The sequence below is a fragment of the Terrapene carolina genome, unplaced genomic scaffold (genome assembly GCF_002925995.2).
Source record: "Terrapene carolina triunguis isolate 2854851 unplaced genomic scaffold, T_m_triunguis-2.0 Scaffold51, whole genome shotgun sequence".
Lineage (NCBI taxonomy): Eukaryota > Metazoa > Chordata > Testudines > Emydidae > Terrapene > Terrapene triunguis.
The window spans coordinates 1,955,687-1,976,816 of NW_020664402.1; the positions used below are offsets into that span (position 1 = coordinate 1,955,687).

Sequence of the window (21,130 nt, forward strand, 5' to 3'; positions counted from 1 at the left end):
GCCCGGTGATGTCACCTGATGAAAAATACCCCCTTAGACACGGTTGGTACTTTCCCACTGGAAACAAAGGCTTCCCGCCTTATGTCAATTCTATTTAAGGCTGGGAGGCAAGGCCATTGGGACTCTCCTCCATTGCCTACCCAAGAAGAAAGACTGCTGAAAGTACCTGAAGAGACAAAGGAACTGAGCTGTGGGAAAGGCAAGGGCTGAGTCCAGACTGAGACAGAGGAGACTAGTCTGTAAAGAGAAATAACTGGAACTCTGAGCAACAGAAACTCTGCATCCTGCCTAAGTCAACATTTAGGGTGAGAAATTACATTTTGTAACATGTTTCTTTAGCGAATCAAGCTTGGTTTGCGTGTTTTGTTTTATTTGCTTAGTAATCTGCTTTGTTCTGTTTGCTATCCCTTATAGTCACTTACAATCTGCCTTTTATAGTTAATAAACTTGGTTTATTATTAAACCCAGTTTGTGCAATTTCTAACTGGGGACAGGGGTAAGAAGTTGTGCATCTCTTCCTCCACGTTGAGGGAGGGGGCGAATTTATGAACTTACATTGTATAGATTTCTCTACAGCGCAAGACAATATTATCTGGGGGTTACCTCTTCACAGGGGGCGTGCACATGAGTGCTGGGTGAATCCTCTCATACACATCTGACTGCAGTCGTGTCTGCAGCTGGGTGTAGTCTTGCCTGGGTGTGTGCTGGAAAGGGGTTTGAGAGCCTGGCACAGCAACCCAGCACAAGGGAAACCCAGGCTGGCAGGGCCGGAGGGCTGAGTGGGACCCCAGCACATCAGGTGGCATCCCGGATTGGGGGGGTCTAACCCATCACACCTATCATGTGTGGAACTGGGAACTGGGATGGGGGAGTTGGACTGGCCCCAAAAGAAGATTTAATGAAAAATCTTGATGTTTCAACATTTGCTTCCATTCCGATGCAGAACAAAACTAAGACCTTGTGAACTGGGGAGAGGGACTGACCAGCCCATCCCAGAATGGCTAATAGCTGGCCGTCTAAGGCATTCCCTTCATTCAGGCTAGGGACTTGAACCTTAGGGCAGGTCTCGACTATGGGGCTAAGTCGACCTAAGTTACGCAACTCCAGCTACATGAATAACGTAGCTGGAGTTGACGTACCTTAGGTTGACTTATTGCGGTGTCTGCACCACGCTGGGTCGATGGGAGAAACTCTCCCGTTTATTTACCTTATTCTTCTCGTTCCTGTGGAGTACCGAAGTCGATGGGAGAGCGATCAGAATTAGTGGGTCTTCTCTAGACCCACTAAATCGACCCCTGGTGGATCGATCGCCATGTGTCGATCCCCTGGTAAGTGGAGACAAGCCCTTAGACTCATACATACCAGGCGTGCTCTAGACAAGTAGCTATTCTGGCAGTCTCTTGCTCTGGTTTTGATCAGAAATCCCATCCTGGACCTGAGAAACCTTTCTGGCAAAATTTTAGTCAAAATAGATGTGTTTCTGTGAAAACGTCCAGTTTCAGAAAACCAAGATTTTGTCAAAAAGTGCCTGACCAGCTTCAGTCAGCAGTAGTTGAGGTAATTCCTGGCTGCCTAGAAAAGTGGTGACTGACTAGGAAAGAGACAGACAAAAATCTAGGAACATACGTTACAGTGGACAAGACAGACAATTTCATCCCCACGTTACCATAATGTGCCAGAGGCAGGAGCAAGGTGAGGGGGAGAGTGTTCATAGGTAGAATTTTAATGAATGTCTGGAGTAAGGATAAGTTATTGACCCACTTGAGAACTGTAACCAGTTGTGGAGATCGCTACTCGGAGACAACAGATGATTCCTAAAGAGCCTCTTGGGAGCAGGGCTGGCCAGAAAACAAGAATCCCGTTTCACACATTTTCAAAGTTTTGGCCTTTGTTTTGTTTTGCACTGGGACAAGCAGAGCCCTTTGAAACCTTTCACAAAAAACCAGAGGGCATGAGTGCACACCACTAGAACAGCCCACTGGCTAGGGCACTCAGCTGCGATGGAGGAGAAAGTAGCTCAGGTCCCTGCTCTGCCTGATTCAGAGGAAGGACATGAAGGTGGGTCTCCCATACCCTAGGTGAGGGACCTAACCACCTGGCTATTGGCTATTCTGAGATGGGCTGGTCTCTCTCTCTCTCCCTCCCTCCCAGGACATTCTCAACCAGCTCTACTTGGGAGTGAGCATTGCCTGTATGCAGGTTCCCACATCCATGCATGCAACATCACCAGGAAAATATCTGCTGGCGTGGTCCAGTCACCTCGCTCTGCCAAGGTGATTACATCCACTGTCACTCACCTTGAACACTCCAATGATGGAATCCGCTCGCACCGCCCTTGAGTTCAGCACCTATCAAACAAACCCAAGACACTGGTTCACTGTTCCTTTGCTAGGAGGTGAAGCCCCCATCTTCACCCCCACCCAACTGAGGGACAGCATGATGGCTCTATTACCCACAATTCCCAGCTCTGCGGTGCTGACATGAAGGGTCTGTAGGCCTGATTCTTCAATGCCTGGCACCCGTCTCATCACTTACACCGGCGTAAAATGCTACACAATCAGAATTCTCCACGCACCTTGCACAGGAGAAATGACTGCATAAGGTGCAAAGCAGAGAAGAATTGGACTTCAAGTCTTGAAAGTCCTAAATAGCAACTAGGCTCTGTGAATATAAAGTTCATCGATTCATAAATCTAAAGGCCAGAAGGAACCATTGTGATCATCTTGTCCTGCAGAACACGGGCCACCGGACTTCCCGGCATTAATGCCTTCTTTGAGTCCAATAGCTGTGGTTGAAGTAGAGCAGATGTTTTTCTAAAACATCCAATCTCGATTTAAAAATGGTCAGCGATGGAGAATCCACCATGACCTTTGATAAGTTGTTCCAAAGGTTAATTACACTCGGGGTTAAAAATTTGTCCCTGTATTTACCTGGCTTCAACTTTCATCTGTTGGATTTTGTTATACCTTTGGCTGCTAGATTGAAGAGCTCTTTATTCTCGAATTTCATTTCCTCATGGGCAGGAACTTATAGACCGTGATCAAGTCACCGGATACATCACATGCCCCTTAACCTACCCTTTTGATAAGCGAAATAGATTGAGGTCCTGGAGTCTCTCACTATAAGGCAAGTTTTCTACTCCTTAAACATTCTTGTGGCTCTTCTCTGAACCTTCTCCAATTTACCAACATCTATTTTAAACTGCAGGACAAAAGTGGACATAGTATTCTAGTATTGGTCTCACTGATAAGAGAGATTTTGAGCTGCTCTATTTTCCTAAGCACTGAAAACATTGCTTTGCCATCATTAACTGAAAATAGGGGAAGAGCGAAAATAAAATGAACGAAATTGGAAAGGAATATGGTGGCAACAGTAGAGCTTAACATTAAGATGCATAAATTAACAATTGGATACATAGTGAAAGGGATGAGGTAATTGTTTACAGTTTAATAGTTTGGTAAAGTGTTGGCACATAGCCAAGGAGAGTGAGAAATCAGTTTCAATTTAGCCTATAGTGAGTATGTTGGCAGACAAGTGTAGCCTGGGGTAAAGGTCACTCCCCCTCTGCAGGGAGGGGTCAGTCCAAAACTAGGTGAGGGTCACCAGACCATAATAGTAAACAGACCATAATACTACGACTTGTTATGTAACAGCTTTGACCGACAGCCAGATTTAGCAGTTGTGATTGGACTACAAGTATGGACCAATCAGAGAGGGTTTAAAGGTGATTGGAAGATAGAGTATGCTCATATCAGGATTGAGAAACAAGCCAATCTGAAAGGGTCTAGTGGCTGGTAAAACTGAATAAAAGGCAGGCAGTCAGCAGGCAAAAGTCAGTCAAGATGGGGAACCAGGAGAAGATCAGATCAGAAGAAAGAAACCTAAAAGAGCAAAGAACAGCAGAGAAGAAGACCTGAAAGAAGCAGCAGCTGCTGCAGCAGCACCAGTGACAGAACAGAACAGAACGAGCCGTAGACAGAGCAGGGGGAGAGAAGCCTAAGGAGAGGAAGCATGCTAGTTACAGGATAGGATACAGGACAGAAATAGGATTAATGAGGGAGTATGTTTGCTATAATAAAGTTGGGTGCTGGGGTGTGTGTTTGTTACTATGTATAAAGTTTAGAGTTTATTCAGTGTTGCATAGGACTGATCACCATGTGCAGAACATAATCACCTAAGCCGTTCCAACAGTCTGACTTTACAGGGTACTTTAACTTGTATACCCTGTGCTGTAGGATGTGCTGATAATTTGTTTAACCTATGCAATTTATATCCAGTGCTTAATAGGGATTTAGATTTAACAATTCAATTATTGCTGAACCTGTTGTCAGTAATAATAAAAATATTTTTGTTTTGGAAAAATACTGCCTGTGTGTTAATCCTTTGAATAGAAGTCTGTATCTGTGTCCTCCCAGGGGTAAACAGATCAAGTCTATCCTGGGGAATTTCCTGAAGGGCATGGAGAGATCCTTGGTAAACCCTGAGAATTCTACTAGGGTGGGCCCCTCCTTTCACCTTGCTGGAACAGATTAATAGGTTAACATCTAGGGAACCCAGAAGTAAGCAACAGGAGAGCTACTCGGGGATCAATCTGTTCTTGGGGTAACAATTAATGGAGGTAAAACACCTCCGTACTCTCCTGTTTATGCACACAAGGATTGCATTAGCCCTTGGGGCCACAGCATGACACTGGAAGCTCACATTCAGCTGATTATCCACCACAAACCCCAAGTGTCACTGCTTCCAAGAACAGAGTCTCTCATCCTGTAAACATGGCCTCCATTTTGTTCCCAGATGGATACATTTATATTTAGCCATATTAAAACACCATTGTTAGCTTGCACACAGCTAACCAAGTGACCCAGATCGCTCTGTATCACTGACCTGTCCTCTTCATTACTTACCCGTCACCCAATTTTTGCGTCACCTGCAAACTTTATCAGTGATGATTTTGTTTTCTTTGAGGTCATTGATGAAAATGTTAAACAGCACAGGGCCAAAAATCCCACTAGCAATACACCCGCTTGATGATGATTCCCTTTTTACAATTACATTTTGAGACCTATCAGTTAGCCAGTTTTTAATCTACATAATGTGTGTCATGTTGATTTTGTGTCGTTCTAATTTCTTAAACAAAATATTGTGCAATAAAAAGTCAAATGCCTTACTACTGTCTAAGTATATTACATCAATCTTATTACCTTTATCAACAAAACTTGTAATCTCATCAAAAAAAGACATGAAATTAGTTTGACAGGATCTACTTTTGTGCTCACATCATCAGAAAGAACTCCAATTACACAGGAAAGCTCCTGGCCTTCTCCACTTTGACCCAATGATGTATTTACTTTGGGGCCAAGTCCTGGGGCCAAGGGCGGCTCTGTGTTTTTTGTCGCCCCAAGCATGGCAGGCAAGTGGCTTTTGGCGGCGTGCCTGCGGGCGGTCCACTGGTCATGCGGATTCGGCGGCATGCCTGTGGGAGGTCCACCGGTGCCGCGCCATTGGCGTTCCCACTACCAAATTGCTGCCAAAGCCGCGGGACCGGTGGACCTCCCGCAGGCATGCCGCCGAATCCGCGTGACCAGCGGACCGCCTGCAGGCGCGCTGCCGAAAGCCGCCTGCCTGCTGCCCTCACAGTGACCGGCTTGCTGCCCCAGGCACGCGCTTGCTGCGCTGGTGCCTGGAGCCGCCCCTGCCTGGGACCCCCTTGTGATAGAGGCCCCTTGGCAAACAGCCTGCTGTTCTTTGCAAACAACTCTCATCTCAGGCCTGACAAACTCACTACACCAAACACGACTTGCAGGGTATTTATCCATAAGGAGTAAAATGTAATGCATCTACAGAAAACTCACAACTTGTCAAGACTCATAATCATTATGAAATGTATGTACAGGAATACTTCAGGAATAATGTATTTCAGAAATAATGTAACTATATTGACGGTATGCTTTATGGACTTGGAGTAAAAGTTAGTCACCAGGGATAATGTGTCTCGGTGATGGTCCATTCTGGCAGGAGGGAGCTGTCACCCCTCCCAGGTTAGCCAGTGAGGTATGCAAGGTATCCAGCCTTGCTCCATCTCAAAACTATCAATGGAAAACCATCATAGATAACTCCAAACAGTTGAAACACTTGGCGGTGAAAAAGAGACATTACAACAGACAGAGGATCTCCCTGTCTGTGAATAGAGTCAAAAGACTGTTTCAGTATAATGCCTAGTGGGGAGAGGTCCTCTGTATCCATTCGCTGAGGAGACATCTTGGGGGGCAGGGGAGTTTTCAGGAAGGTTTGGATCCTGGTTCCAATCACCGACTGAACTTTTGGGGAAAACCTCCTTTATTAGCTAGGAAAGGGAACTGTTAATAAACATAGGTCCTAGTGCGCGGTTTATGATTTTGGTTTATATTGTGATCATTTGTTTCCACCGCTCTCTTGTTTCTAGTGGAATCTTTATTCTTTCTTAAATGAACTTTTTTGTTTTATTAGAAGTGCTCACAAGTGCTGTGCATTGTACAGGTGCAGTGATTTAAGGTCAAACTGGCAAACTGGGGCAGAAGTAGGGTGACCAGACGTCCCGATTTTGACGGGACAGTCCCGATTTTAGGGGACTTGTCCCACGTCCTGACCTTACATTTAAGGTCAAACTGGCAAACTGGGGCAGAACAGTTACAGGATTTGTGTGAGTAGCTGGTGTCAGGGGCTGGATGTCAGGAATACTTCAAAGGGACTTGGGGACTAGGGGCACCTCTTGTTAACCCACAAGGCAAAGACAGGGCTGGCCTAGCCCAGAGGAGAGGGCTTAAGTGTCTGAAAGGCTGGTGATTTCAGGAAGCTGTCACCCACCCACCATTGGCAAGGCTCCCTCATGCCGGAGGCAGGGGGTAATAAGATGATTCACTGTCACACAGTGAGTCACTGTGTCACAGGGTAGTTTTGCGAGGGAGTTTAGAGGGGGAGTATGTGTGTGTGTGCCTAGATACACTTAACATTCTTTAAACTTAAAGCCAAAAACACCCCCTGATAAAAACAAAACAACAACAAAGAAACATGCTTCAGATGTAAAAAGAGAATGCAGGCTGACGTCCATCAACAGAGTGGGGGCTACCCAGTTTATTGCAGCACGTATGATTACCTGCCCTATGGGCGGGTGGCGTATGTGTGCATTCGGTGCAAGGAGCCCCTGGCCCTCGCAGACCATGTACGGGCTTTGGAGACCAGAGTGGCTGAACTGGAGGAGCTAAGGGAGTCAGAGAGGTACACAGATGAGACTTTCCGGGACTCAGTAGAATGGCCCCACCCCCGGTCTGACAGCCTCTGTGCTGTTGAGGAGGATGAAAGTCTCAAGGAAGGAGAACATCCAACTGGAGCAGACAGAAACGATCCCATAGTTGGAACCCTCCTTCCAGATGATGTTGGGGTATCCTCTCACACTGAGGATAGCTCTTCAGGGGAGGGAACTCCAATTATTAGGAAGAGACAGGTAATAGTTATGGGGGATTCGATCATTAGAAACATAGATAGTTGGGTTTGCGATGACCAAGAGAACCGCATGGTGACTTGCCTGCTTGGTGTGAAGGTTGCGGATCTCTCGAGACATCTAGACAGACTTATGTGTAGTGCTGGGGAGGAGCCAGTGGTCGTGGTACATGTAGGTACCAATGACATAGGGAAGGGTAGGAGAGAGGCCCTGGAGGCCAAATTTAGGCTGCTAGGTCAGAGATTGACATCCAAATTAAAAAGGTCGTAGAGTGGTTTTTAAACTAAGGCTGGGGGAAAGCTGACAGGTGCGTAGGAGCATGTGGTTTGAACAGAGACATCCCTTAGGGGAGGATCTATTAATGGAGATTCTCTATGTCCTAGTAAGGAGGAGAGGAGGAAGATGATAAAATACAGGTAGGATCTGATGAGAAACAGTCAAATGAAAAAAAGTCCCAATCAATTAGATCATGTAATGGCAGACAGCTAAAAAGTGATAAGTTTTTAAAGTACCTATATACAAATGCTAGAAGTCTAAATAATAAGATGGGTGAACTAGAGTGCCTCATATTAAATGAGGATATTGATGTAATAGGCATCACAGAAACTTGGTGGAATGAGAAAAATGAATGGGACACAGTAATACCAGGGTACAAAATATATCGGAAGGACAGAACAGGTTGTAGTGGTGGGGGAGGGGCACTATATGTGAAAGAAAGCGTAGAATCAAATGAAGTAAAAATCTTAAATGAACCAAATTGTACCACAGAATCTCTATGGATAGTAATTCAATGCTCAAATAATAATAATATATCAGTAGGGATATATGACCGATGACCTGACCAAGATGGTGATAGTGACTGTGAAATGCTCAAGGAGATTAGAGAGGCTATAAAAATTAGATTAGAGAAGCAGTGAGAGACAAAAAGGCATCCTTTAAAAGTGGAAGTTAAATCCTAGTGAGGAAAATAGAAAGGAGCATAAACTCTGGCCAATGAAGTGTAAAAATATAATTAGAAAGACCAAAAAAGATTGTGAAGAACAGCTAGCCAAAGACTCAAAAAGTAATAGAAATTTTTTTTTTAAAGTACATCAGAAGCAGGAAGCTGCTAAACAACCAGTGGGGCCACTGGACAATCGAGATGCTAAAGGAGCACTCAAGGACGATAAGGCCATGGCAGAGAAACTAAATGAATTCTTTGCATCAGTCTTCATGGCTGAGGATGTGAGGAAGATTCCCAAACCTGAGTGTAGCAGATCTCGAAGACTCACCGGTGTGGCACCTCCTGCTGGTCATCTGGGAATTAGCTCTTTTCCAGGCTCAGAGCGCCCTCTGCTGGCCAGTGTCTCACCTGCCTCAGTCCCTGTGTCCCTCCTGGACCCCGGTACCCTTTTATCTCGGGGTTCTGAGACCAGCAGGTTTAAAACGAACAAAAGGAAGTATTTCTGCACACAACACACCATCAACCTGTGGAACTCCTTGCCAGGGGAGGTTGTGAAGGCCAAGACTATAACAGGGTGCAAAAAAGAACTAGATAAGCTTATGGAGGGTAGGTCCATCAATGGCTATTAGCCAGGATGGGCAGGGATGGTGTCCCTAGCCTCTGTTTGCCAGAACCTGGGAATGAGTGACAGGGAATGGATGATTTGATGATTACCTGTTCTGTTCATTCCCTGTGAGGCACCTGGCATTGGCCACTGTCAGAAGACACGATACTGGGCTAGATGGATCTTTGGTCTGACCCAATATGGCTGTTCTTATGTTCACCTCAAGAACAGTTCACCCCTCCAAGGGTCAAATAAGAGAAGATTTTTCATGAGTCACTGGTATGTTTTGTTGTGGCCCCCTGGGTACCTTGATCACTCAGATGTTGCTCCTGGCTCCAGTCTCACACCGGTGTCACTTGGGAGTAAACCCATTTAAATCGATGCTAGGATACTGTGTCCAATGGACATGCTGGCTGCTCTCTGTTTCCCCGGCACATCACGTCTGATTCACTCTTTCACAGATTTCAGGGCCAGAAGGGATCATTAGGTCTTCTAGTCTCTGTTATGCAGTGCTAAGTCATATGCCTTACTGTAGCGGGGTGGTCGCCCACTCCAGCCCTGGAAGGGTTAAAGCCAGCTCTGGGAGAGGGCTGAGGCTGGGAAGGAAAGCCTGGGCTGATTGGGGAAGGCAGTAACTGCTGGGGCCATGCCCCAATCAGGCCCAGCTGGTCCCTATAAGGCCTGGTCTACACTACGACTTTAATTCGGATTTAGCTGCGTTAATCCGAATTAACCCTTCACCCGTCCACACTACAGAGCCAGTTAATTCGAATTAAAGGGCGCTTTAAATCGATTTCTGTACTCCACCTCGACGAACGGAGTAGCGTCAAAATCGATTTTGTTAATTCGAATTAGGGTTAGTGTGGCCGCACACCACCGAATTAATGTGATTAAAATAAATGGGGTAGTGTGGCCGCACACCACCGAATTAATGTGGTTAAAAACCGAATTAATGTGCTTAGTGTGGCCGTGCACAATCGAATTTATACAACCTGTTTCCCAAATTCGAATTATCTAAATTCGGATTAATCCTGTAGTGTAGACATATGAGGCTGTGAGCCAGAAGCCCAAACAGTCTCTCTCTGCTGGTAGAGAGAGAAGGGCCTGGCTGCCTGGGAGCCGACCAGGGTACCTGGAGTGGAGCAGGGCTGGGGGAAGGCTAGAGGAGCTGGGGAGCTCCAGCCTGGAAAACCCCCAGGCTGCGGGCCTAGCAGAGGTCCTAAGGCAAGTACTGGGGTTGCAAAGGGGGAGCCCAGCAATAGGTAGAGACAGCAGGTCCAGACCCAACCTTGCCTATGATGAGTGGCTGACACTGCAGTCTGCCCCAGGGCGCGGGGGTGAGTTGAGGACTGGCAGTAGCCTACGACTGAGGCGAGGTGGGGGTAGTGGGTGGGGGTTCCCCTGAGTGGGGAGACCTGGAGAAACAGTGGGGGTACTGCCAGGGGGCAGCACCCACTGAAAGGGTCACCCGGGAGGGACATGGGGGCCCAGCGGTAGCGCGACACCGGCCGACAGGGGGTGCTCCGAAGGCTGGAAGCTAATTCCCCGAGACAACCTGCAGGAGGCGCCGCCGGGTGAGTCTGCGCCTGATTACACTTACCAAAGGCTAAGTCTATTACATCTACTCAGTTACTTTTACCCACCAACGTGTAACCTCGACAAAGCAAGAAACCAGGTTTGTTTGACAAGCCCTGTTTTCCATAAAACCATGTTGACCAGTATTTATTATATTCCCAGCCTTTAATTCTTTATCAGTTGACTCCCAAATCGGCTTTTCCTTTATTTTCCATCCAAGATTGATGTCAGGCTAACTGGCCTATAGTTACCCTGGTCCTCCCACTTACTCTTTTTGGGTACATCTACACTGCAAAAACACCCCACAGCAGTGACTCTCGGAGCCTGGATCTACACACTCTGAATTGCTGGACTTGTGCTACGGTCTAAAACCAGTTGTGGAGACGTTCCCAAATGGGCTGGAGCCCAGGGCAGAAGGTGGGCTTCAGAGCCCAAGTGGGAACATCTTTGTGACTATTTTTAGTGCCATAGTGCGAGCCCTGTGAGCTTGAGGCTGGAAACCTGGGCTCTGAGACATGCTGCCACGGATTTTTCGCAGGATAGACATAACTTTTGAATGCTGGCACAACATTAGCACTCTTCCAGTTTTCTGGAATTTCTTGAATACAACTGAAGTGTTGTCTGTGGAATTCAGCACCACAAAAACAGCCTATTGTGGGGGCAAGATTTTACTTCCTGTCCTTAGATGGAGTTGGCTTGGGGCAATATGTTTAGTCTCATCTCAGGACAAAAAACCCTTGTTAATCTATAGTTGCTTTGACCCACTCCACCCTTGTACCAAGACTCATGTTCAGTGTCCCGTGATAGCCATGTATGGACCATGGTTAATTCTTATGCAGTCAGAAGACACCACTGAGCATGCTCAGGAAATGCATAGTAATGGCCCACTAACACTGACTGACATCAAGTTTAGCCCATCAGCAAACAGACTCAACACCAACTGTTAGAAGAAAAGAGTTAGAGGGCAGGGTGTTTCAAGGTTCTCCAGTGCCAAGAGAGTAAAAGGGGGGACTCAGGTCAACCAGGTAGAAGAGAAGTGATGTGAGGTGTCTCCTGCCCTTCATCTGGCCTATACCTGGAGTAGCAGGGAAGGTCCTGCCAGTGAGCTGTGAGATGCAAGAAGCCAGCTCCAGAGGTAGAGGGGTTCTAGTCTCACTATCGTACCTGTATGTTTATGGTCTCGTCAAAGAGCTGAGTAGGCGTCTCATGGAAGTTCTGGAAAAATATCTGAGAAAAACGGAGAGGTAAATTTAGCGCAGTCCCAAACCTGCCTGCGCTCTCTGGGGAGCTCAGGATTTCGCTCACATGCAGCCAGGGTTGTCAATTTTGGTTGGATGTATTCACAGAGGTTTCATCACATGACATAATCTTATACTCCAGGACATAATCCAGACTCCAGGATTTAGTTGGGGATTGGTCCTGCTTTGAGCAGGGGGTTGGACTAGATACCTCCTGAGGTCCCTTCCAACCCTGATATTCTATGAATCCTGGAGGGTTGGCAAACCTACATGCACCACCCCATACTAGTCCCCTCAGGAGTCCAGTCCAGACACTGCCCTGGGGAGGGAAACTATAACTCACAGGGATGGCTGCATCCCTCCTCAATCTCGCCTCCAACTCCCTCAATAACTGGTGCCCTGGGACCATCCTATGTTGAATTTGGAATTGGCTCACAGACTAGAGGGCCCTCTCCAGCACAGGCTTGATAAGTCCACAAAAGCAGGCGTGGAACCACATGATGCCCACCCACCTCATTAAAATAGGGGTTGTTCCCCGTTTTGATTCTCGTCCTGTACACGTGGTCTCCGATGAAGACCTTCACCACGGGCTTGATGTTGTTTCCCTGGAGCTGGCGGCCTTCAATGATCCTCACACGCACCTGCAGTGAGAAATACAGCAGTATGATTTAAAGGGTCTCAGGGCAGGGATGTTCTGTTAGCCCAGCTGGGCTCCACTGCTGGAAGTGGTCCCAACGCCACCCTGACCTGAGGCGCCATTGAAGGCGGGACATGCCAATGACAAAGCAACCCCAGAATAATAATATCCATTTCTGTTATTTCCCAAGGCATCAGCTCCATCCAAGGTAGCAGGATGAAGCCCATGGATGAAGGAACATAGAGCTGGGATCCTCATATCCTACTACGGAGAGGGAACTAATTCTGGCACACTAGGTCTATCGCTGTGGGAAAAGGACGGACTTGGCCATTGAGACCCATGTACTGACCACCTTTACCATTGGGCCTGGGCTATATTGGGGGGGAATTTCTCCTTGACGAAGCTCATCTTGCCACGGTTCACAATACCTGGAAGTCCTGTTTTTTGTCTGCGAGTTCTCTTCTGGAATTTATTCTGCCGCTGATTCCTTCCCTCTGATGATCCTTTCCTGTGATACTCCGGATGGCTGTGGTGACCCCACTGTGTGCCCCTGGAGAGGGTCAGAAAGGGAATGGATTGGCCTGGGGTGGATGACCTGGAAGAATAATCCTTTCCCACAGAGCAAGTCAGAACAAACATTCTCTGCTCCTCCTTTGGCAGCTTTGTCAAGGATGGTGTCAGACATGGGAGCTTTAATTTCACTGGTTTGACACAGAGTGTTCAGGGTCAAAGCAGTTAAGTGAGAATCTGGGACACAGACCATTGGATGTGAGGCGCCTAAGAGCATGTCCCATTATAAATGCCCCATTACATGCAGTCTGCATGATCTCAATACACACGTACCACATTGTGCCAATGGTGGGGTGAGCTCTGATCTTCACAGGGATCAATTGTGAGTCCTGCTGTGCACCTGCACAGATGGGTAAGGGCTAAAAGGAGATCCCGTAAATCCCTGAGCAGGCTGCCCATGTTGCTGGAGGCTGCGCAGGGGGTCAGGGGCTGCATCTGGGCTGGGCAGGGGGAGGACTGAATGAGCCTGGGCACTGCTCCTCACAATTCGTCAGTTCCAAGGCTAGAAGGGACAACTGTGATCATCTCATCTGACTCCTGTATCGCACAGGCCAGAGACCTGCCCCACAATAACCCCTAGCACAGGTCTGAGAGAAAAACAGCCAGTGATGGAAAATCCACCATGACCTTTGGTAAGTTTTTTTTCCCAATGGTTAATTACTATTGCTGTTAAAAATGTATGTCTTATTTCCAGTCTGAATTTGTCTAGCTTAACCTCCTAGCCATTGGACTGTGTTAGATCTTTCTCCGCTAGACTGAAGAGCCCAGTATTTAATATTTGTTCCCTAGGTAGATACTGACAGACTGTGATCAAGTCACCTCTTAACCTTCTTTTTGTTAAACTAAATAGACGGAGCTCCTTGAGTCTATCACGATAAGGCAGGTTTTCTAATCCATTGATCATTCTTATGGCTCTTCTATGAATCCTCTCCAATTTATCAACATCTTTCCTGAATTGAGGGCACCAGAACTGGACAAAGTATTCCAGCAGAGGTCGCACCAGTGCCAAATACAGAGATAAAATAACCTCTTGACTCCTACTCAAGATTCTACTTTTTACGCGTCCAATGATCACATTAGCCATTTTGGCCACAGCATTTTCCTGGGACCTTATGCATGGCCCCCCAGTTATTTTTAGTCACTGTTTCCCAGGATGGAGTCCCCCTGTGCTGTAAGTATGGCCTACATTTTTTGTTTTATATTTAGCCATATTAAAACACATATTGTTTGCTTGTGCCCAGTTTACCAAGTGTATCCAGATCACTCTGTATCAGTGACCGGTTCCTCTTCACTTTTTATCACTCCCCCAATTCTTGTGTCATCTGCAAACTTTATCAGGGATGATTTTAGGTTTTCTCCCAAGTCATTGATAAAAATGTTAAATAGCGTAGGGCCAAGAACAGATCCCTGCAGAACCCCACTAGAAACACACCTGCTTGATGAGAATTGCTTGTGTACAATTATATCTTGAGACCGATCAGTTAGCGAGCTTTACATCCATTTAATGTGTCCCATGTTAATTTTATATCGTTCCCATCATAAAATTATATAAAGTTAGTTTGACAGGATGTATTTTCCATAAACCCATGTTGATTGGCACTAATTATATCACCCTCCTTTAATTATTTATTGTCCCATATCAGCTGCTCTATTACCTTGCCCAGGATCGATGTCAGACTGACAGGCCCATAATTACCCAGGTCATCCCATTCACTGTTTTTAAAACTTGGCACAATATGAGCCTTTTTCCAGATTTCTGGAACTTCCCCAGTATTGCAAGACTCATTGAAAAATCAACATTAACAGTCCAGTGAGCTCCTAAGACAGCTCTTTAAAAACTCTTGGATGCAAGTTATCCGGAGTTGCTGATTTAAAAATGTCTAATTTGTTTGGTTCCGTTTAACATCCTCATGGCATACTAGTAGAATGGAAAGCGTGTTATCATCACCATGTGAAGAAATTACATCCCAAATACGTTTTTATTTTGTCCCCAATGCATGCCAGAAATATTTATTGAACACGTCTGCCTTTTCTGCTTCATTACTTATAATTCTACCATTTCCACTGAATAATGGACCAATACCATTGTCAGGATTCTTTTTGTTGCTAATATTCTTAAAAATCTCCTTTTTATTGTCCTTCACTCTGCTCGCCATAGATTTCTCCTTCTTCCCTTTGCTTTCCTTTACAATTTTCTACAATTAATAGCTTCTGATTTATATTCATTCCTATCAACTTCCCCTGTCTTCCATTTGTTATGTATATATTTTTTATTTTTCATATCCACCTTCACTTCTCCTCTAAATCAGGTTGTTTTTTTTTAAACTGGTATGGCCTTCTTTCCTGGTTGTGGGATTGTGGCTTTTGGGACATCTGTTACAGTGTTCTTAAACAATTTCCAATGATGTTTCATATTTTCCTGATTAAATTCTTCCTCCCAGATTATTTGGATCATAATTGTTTTCAGTTTTGTGACTTTGGCTCTTTTTAAAGCACCAAGTATCTATCTATCTATCTATCTAGTCAGGACTTTATTCTGTTTGCACATTATATAGGTGATCAAATCATGATCCTCTCTACCTAAGCTACCATTAATTTTTAGTCCTATGATCAGTTCCTCTTTATCTGTTAAGATGAGGTCTAATATAGAATTCCTCCATGTTGGATGCCACACTTTTAGATTTAGGAAATTGCCATCTATAATATTTAGAAATTCCAGGGATGTTCTGGTACTGGCAGCATGAGACGTTCAACAGGTATCACTCAAACTGAATTCCTGCCCACTGTGTCAGCCCATGTCCAAGTGCTAGTGCAGAGAGGGAAGCAAGCTATGTTAGCCAAAGGGCTGCTACTTCACTTCCCCATGGGAGCAAGGGGGAAGTAGGGACTAGACCATGATTCCCGAAGTCAGTGTGGCCCCAGCCCACAGAGATTAGAGTTGGCAAAGGACCTATCCAATCACCTTGCCCATCCTCTCCTGAGCCAGGTGGTGCTGTCCCATGTGGCTCATTCTCCAGGGCTTTGTCCAGTTCAGTTTTACATGACGCAAGTGATGGGGCCTCTACCACTTCTCTTAGGAGATGATTCCACATGGCACAGGGAGGAAATGGGCATCATAATGGTCTCTGGAACTAGTGGGAACGGTCACATACTCATCATGGGGTGGGGATGTGTGAGATGGAGTCAGGTTGGGAGTACTTTTCCCCTCCCCCCCATGCTTTTCCCCTCACAAGAAACCAAGGCCAAGTTGATCTGGAAAATGTAAACTTGATAAATTACATTTACAGCACAGGAAGGTCCTATCAGCAGATGCTCACTTACCTTCACCACTGGCTTTTTGTTTTCCTGGCTCCCCTATGGCCTTGAGTCCTGGAGGGGTGTAGGAGGCACTTACATTGGTGGTACACTGAAATTCAACAACAAATAGAATTAAACCACCTCCATTGGTTTGGGTGTAGGTGGGGTGACACTATTCAAGGCCCAAGAGCAGAGGGTACCCTCCCAGAGTTCATTCCAGAGTTGCATACACATCCCATGCAGGCTCTGTTTGTTTCCAATACGGTAATGGCCCCGAACACTATGCGTTACTCTATGGGTATGTCTACACTACGAGAGTAGTTCGATTTTAGTTAAATCGAATATGTGCAATCGATATTAGAAAGTCGAACGTGTGTGTCCACACTAAGGACAGTAATTCGACTTTGTCAGTCCACACTACCAGGGAAAGCGTCGACATTGGAAGCAGTGCACTGTGGGCAGCTATCCCACAGTTCCCGCAGTCCCCGCTGCCCATTGGAATTCTGGGTCGAGCCCCCAATGCCTTCTGGGTAAAAAAATGTGGCGAGGGTGCTTTTGGGTAACTGTCGTCATCCGTCAGTCACTACCGCCCTCCCTCCCTCCCTGAAAGCGCCGGCGGGAAATCAGTTCGTGCACTTTTAGATCAGTGACAGCGCGGACGCCACAGCACTGCGATCATGGATCCCGCTGCGACCATCGCTGCAGTTGTGGCCGTTCTCAACGCCTCGCAGCTTATCATACACCTTTCCCAGAGGCAGATGCAGAGAAATCAGGCGAGGAGGCTACGGCACCGCCGTGAGGGCCTGAAGTCGGAGAGTAGCACAGAGCTGTCAGAAACCACGAGCCCCAGCGCCCAGGACATCACGGTGGCAATGGGGCATGTGGATTTTGTTGAACGGCGATTCTGGGCCCGGGAAACAAGCACGGACTGGTGGGACCGCATAGTGCTTCAGGTCTGGGATGAATCCCAGTGGCTGCGAAACTTTCGCATGCGGAAGGGGACTTTCCTGGAACTTTGTGACTTGCTGTCCCCTGCCCTGAAGCGCAAGGACACCCGCATGCGAGCAGCCCTGACTGTCCAGAAGCGAGTGGCCATAGCCCTCTGGAAGCTTGCAACGCCGGACAGCTACCGGTCAGTCGCGAACCACTTTGGCGTGGGCAAATCTACCGTGGGGGTTGTTGTCCTGCAAGTAGCCAAGGCAATCGTCAAGGTACTGCTGTCAAAGGTAGTGACCCTGGGAAACGCGCAGGCCATCATAGATGGCTTCGCCGCGATGGGATTCCCAAACTGCGGTGGGGCTATAGATGGGACTCACATCCCTATCCTGGGACCGGGCCACCAGGCCAGCCAGTACATCAACCGAAAGGGCTACTTTTCAATGGTGCTGCAAGCACTGGTGGACCATCGGGGACGGTTTACAAACATCTACGTCGGATGGCCGGGCAAGGTTCATGACGCTCGCGTGTTCAGGAACTCTGGTCTGTTTAGACGGCTGCAGGAAGGTATTTACTTCCCGGACCACAAGATAACTGTTGGGGATGTGGAGATGCCTACAGTGATCCTCGGGGACCCAGCCTACCCACTAATGCCCTGGCTCATGAAGCCCTATACTGGCGCCCTGGACACTGAAAAAGAACTCTTCAACTACCGGCTGAGCAAGTGCAGAATGGTGGTGGAGTGTGCTTTTGGCCGTCTCAAGGGGAGATGGAGAAGCTTACTGACTCGCTGTGATCTCAGCGAAACCAATATCCCCATCGTTATTGCAGCTTGCTGTGTGCTCCACAATCTGTGTGAGAGCAAGGGGGAGACCTTTATGGCGGGGTGGGAGGTTGAGGCAAATAGCCTGGCTGCTGATTACGCCCAGCCAGACAGCCGGGCGATTAGAAGAGCCCAGCGGGACGCGCTGTGCATACGGGAGGCTTTGAAAGCCAGTTTCAAGGCTGAGCAGGGTACCCAGTGACTTTTAAGTTTGTGGACACAGAAGCAGAACTTGCCCCCGTTTCTTTACCCAGTTGCCGTTGACTATCCTCTCCAATCACATACCCCCTTCACCCCCTTCCCAAAAAATAAAATCTGTTCTGTTTTGTTAATGGACACCATTGTCTTTATTACTGTTTTCGCGGGAATGCTTTAAACCTGGGACGCAGACTGTGGCGGGGGGCGGGTTTAGTGTTGTGATGCAAATGATGCTTCTAAACTCCAGGAATGACAGGCTCCGCGGTGGTGGACTGGTTGTTTCAACGGAGCCTGCCAGCCCTCCTGGCCGGGACTGCGTGTATGTGTCGGCTATGTGACTGTCTTGCAGGGGGAGGAGGGTTACAGATCCCCTGCTGCGCGGCTCTGTGATCCAGGGTAAGGACCGCTGCATAAGATCTGTAACTGCCCTCCCCCGCCACCAAGTCACAGAGCAACACCACCCCCCCCACCACACAGAACATGAAAACCACCTCCCAGACTGACCAGGATAACTAGTCACTGCACTGTATATGTGCCCTGCTGCTGCACCTGCCCCCTGCTAAAGGTGACTGTCCTGTCCAATGACCAAGCCCCTTCCCCCCCTTCAGACAGACTCCCCTCCAAAAGAAGAGGATGGAAACAGAAATGAACAGAAACGTATTCTTTATTAACAACCGCACATGGAACGGGGGGGTGAAACTTGGACGGGGTCTTGTGTGAGGCAGGTAGGAAAGGACTTTTCAAATTTTGGGGAATGAGAGCCTTCTAGTGGTAGAGCAGTCCGCAGGGGTGGAGTGAAATTTTTCACGGCCCCTTCCACCCCTCCGTGTTTGGACTTTGGGTGAGGGGGGTATGGGACTTGGTGGCGGGGCAGGGCAGTTACAGAGAGACTGCAGCGGGGCTCTCTCCTCCTGCCTCCGGTCCTGCAGAACATCCACAAGGCGGCGGAGCGTGTCCGTTTGCTCCCTCATTAGTCCAAGCAGCGTTTGAGTAGCCTGCCTGTCCTCCTGTCGCCACCTCTCCTCCCGTTCAATGTTTGCCCGGTGCATTTGGGACAAGTTCTCCCTCCACTGTGTCTGCTGGGCTGCCTGTGCTCGGGAGCATGCCATTAGTTCAGCAAACATGTCTTCCCGTGTCCTCTTCTTCCTCCTCCTAATGTGCGCTAGCCTCTGGGCAGATGTGGCTGTGGGAATTGGAAAAAGGGAGTGAATTCCTGAGACAGAGCAATGTATCTGTGAACAGAGAACATAGTCTTTCTCTGTGAACAAGACCATGCAGAGCACCTATCACACGCGCACTGAGGACAAGGTCGAATTTTCGGCCCTCGCCTACCGTGCCTGCGGTCTTGCTGTGGCGAGCTGAGGAGCAGGGCTGGACACCGGACTTTGTCTAGCTGGCAAACATGGTAAGCCGTAGACTTGTAGCCGCTTAAAACTTTAAGAGTGGCACTGGCCTCCTTTCACATAGAAAGCAATGCGAGTCTCTGCTGGCAGCAATCCTGCAAGCATGAACTCTGGCCCTGTCCCACCCCCTCGCGGCTGTAAACCGCGTGGCTGTAAACCGGCGGTTGCAGTTCTGTAAAGGGACGGGCAAGCAGTCCCAATACTAACTTTCCCCTACCTAATTCACAGCAGGGAGTCATGCCAGACATCACCCTCCTGAAGGTCTCTGCGAGCCAGAAGGAGCGCATGCTTCGTGACAGCCTGCAGAAACCGGGGCCATTTGCTGCGCTGCTCTGCAAGGCCATGATCCCGGAGTACCTGCTGGCGTTGTGGCAGGGAAACGTGTCCTACCACGGGGGGCCTAATAAGCTCTCCCTGCCCAGGAACCTGCTGATGAGGCTGGAAAAACACCTGCAGGAGGTGCATGAGGAGTTCTCCCCGGAGGATGTCGCCTCTATCCCCGGTTACATTGACCAGTTCTTGGCTTAGGTGCCCTTGGAGGGACAAATGACTGCAGGGTTTTGGGCACTATAATCATGAAGCGGACATTGTGCAATTTTTTGGAAATGGTTCGGATTATATATTGAGGCGCCCAAAGACAGACTAATCATGACACACTTTGCACTGATTCCCCTTTTGTTTGACTTTCCTGTTTACATGTTTTGAAGCACTTTACCCACTGTTAATATTTTCAATCTTCCTGTTTTGTTGCAAATAAATGTTTACATGTTTTAAAGCACTTTAGCTACTGTTAATATTTTAAATATGCCAGTTATGTTGTAAATAAATGTTTAGATATTTAAAACACTTACTGATTGATCCTTCCCCTGAATCTGTGTCTGGGGTAACGGCGGGGGACGGTTGGTAGGGGATCTCGGTCAGGGTGATGAAGAGCTCCTGGCTGTCGGGGAAATCAGCGGTGCCAGCGCTGTTGACTGCCTCGTCCTCCTCATCTCCTTCTTCATCTTCCCCGTCCGCTAACATGTCGGAGGAACCGGCCGCGGACAATATCCCATCCTCAGAGTCCACGGTCAGTGGTGGGGTAGTGGTGGCGGCCGCACCTAGGATGGAATGCAGTGCCTCGTAGAAACGGGATGTGTGGGGCTGGGATCCAGAGCGTCCGTTTGCCTCTTTGGTCTTCTGGTAGCCTTGTCTCAGCTCCTTGATTTTCACGCGGCACTGCGTTGCATCCCGGATGTAGCCTCTCTCTGCCATGGCTTTAGAGATCTTCTCATAGGTCTTTGCATTCCGTCTTTTGGAGCGCAGCTCGGAAAGCACGGACTCATCTCCCCACACAGCGATGAGATCCAAGACTTCCCGATCCGTCCATGCTGGGGCCCTCTTTCTATTGGATTGCACGGCCATCTCTGCTGGAGAGCTCTGCATCGTT

At 47.8% G+C, this 21,130-nt stretch overlaps 1 protein-coding gene across 1 annotated transcript in view; it reads right to left on the reverse strand.

Moving 5' to 3' along the window:
* Window positions 1-13,322, reverse strand: part of LOC113407688 (myoferlin-like) — a 76,762-nt gene extending 63,440 nt beyond the window's left edge. Inside the window, exons 1-5 of the mRNA XM_029912643.1 lie at window positions 13,286-13,322; window positions 12,903-13,024; window positions 12,350-12,478; window positions 11,764-11,826; window positions 2,298-2,348 (exon numbers count right to left, since the gene is read on the reverse strand). Of these exons, the coding sequence (XP_029768503.1) occupies window positions 2,298-2,348; window positions 11,764-11,826; window positions 12,350-12,478; window positions 12,903-13,024; window positions 13,286-13,322 (402 nt within the window). The remainder of the gene's footprint in view (window positions 1-2,297; window positions 2,349-11,763; window positions 11,827-12,349; window positions 12,479-12,902; window positions 13,025-13,285) is intronic.
* Between the last annotated feature and the right edge of the window lie 7,808 nt (window positions 13,323-21,130).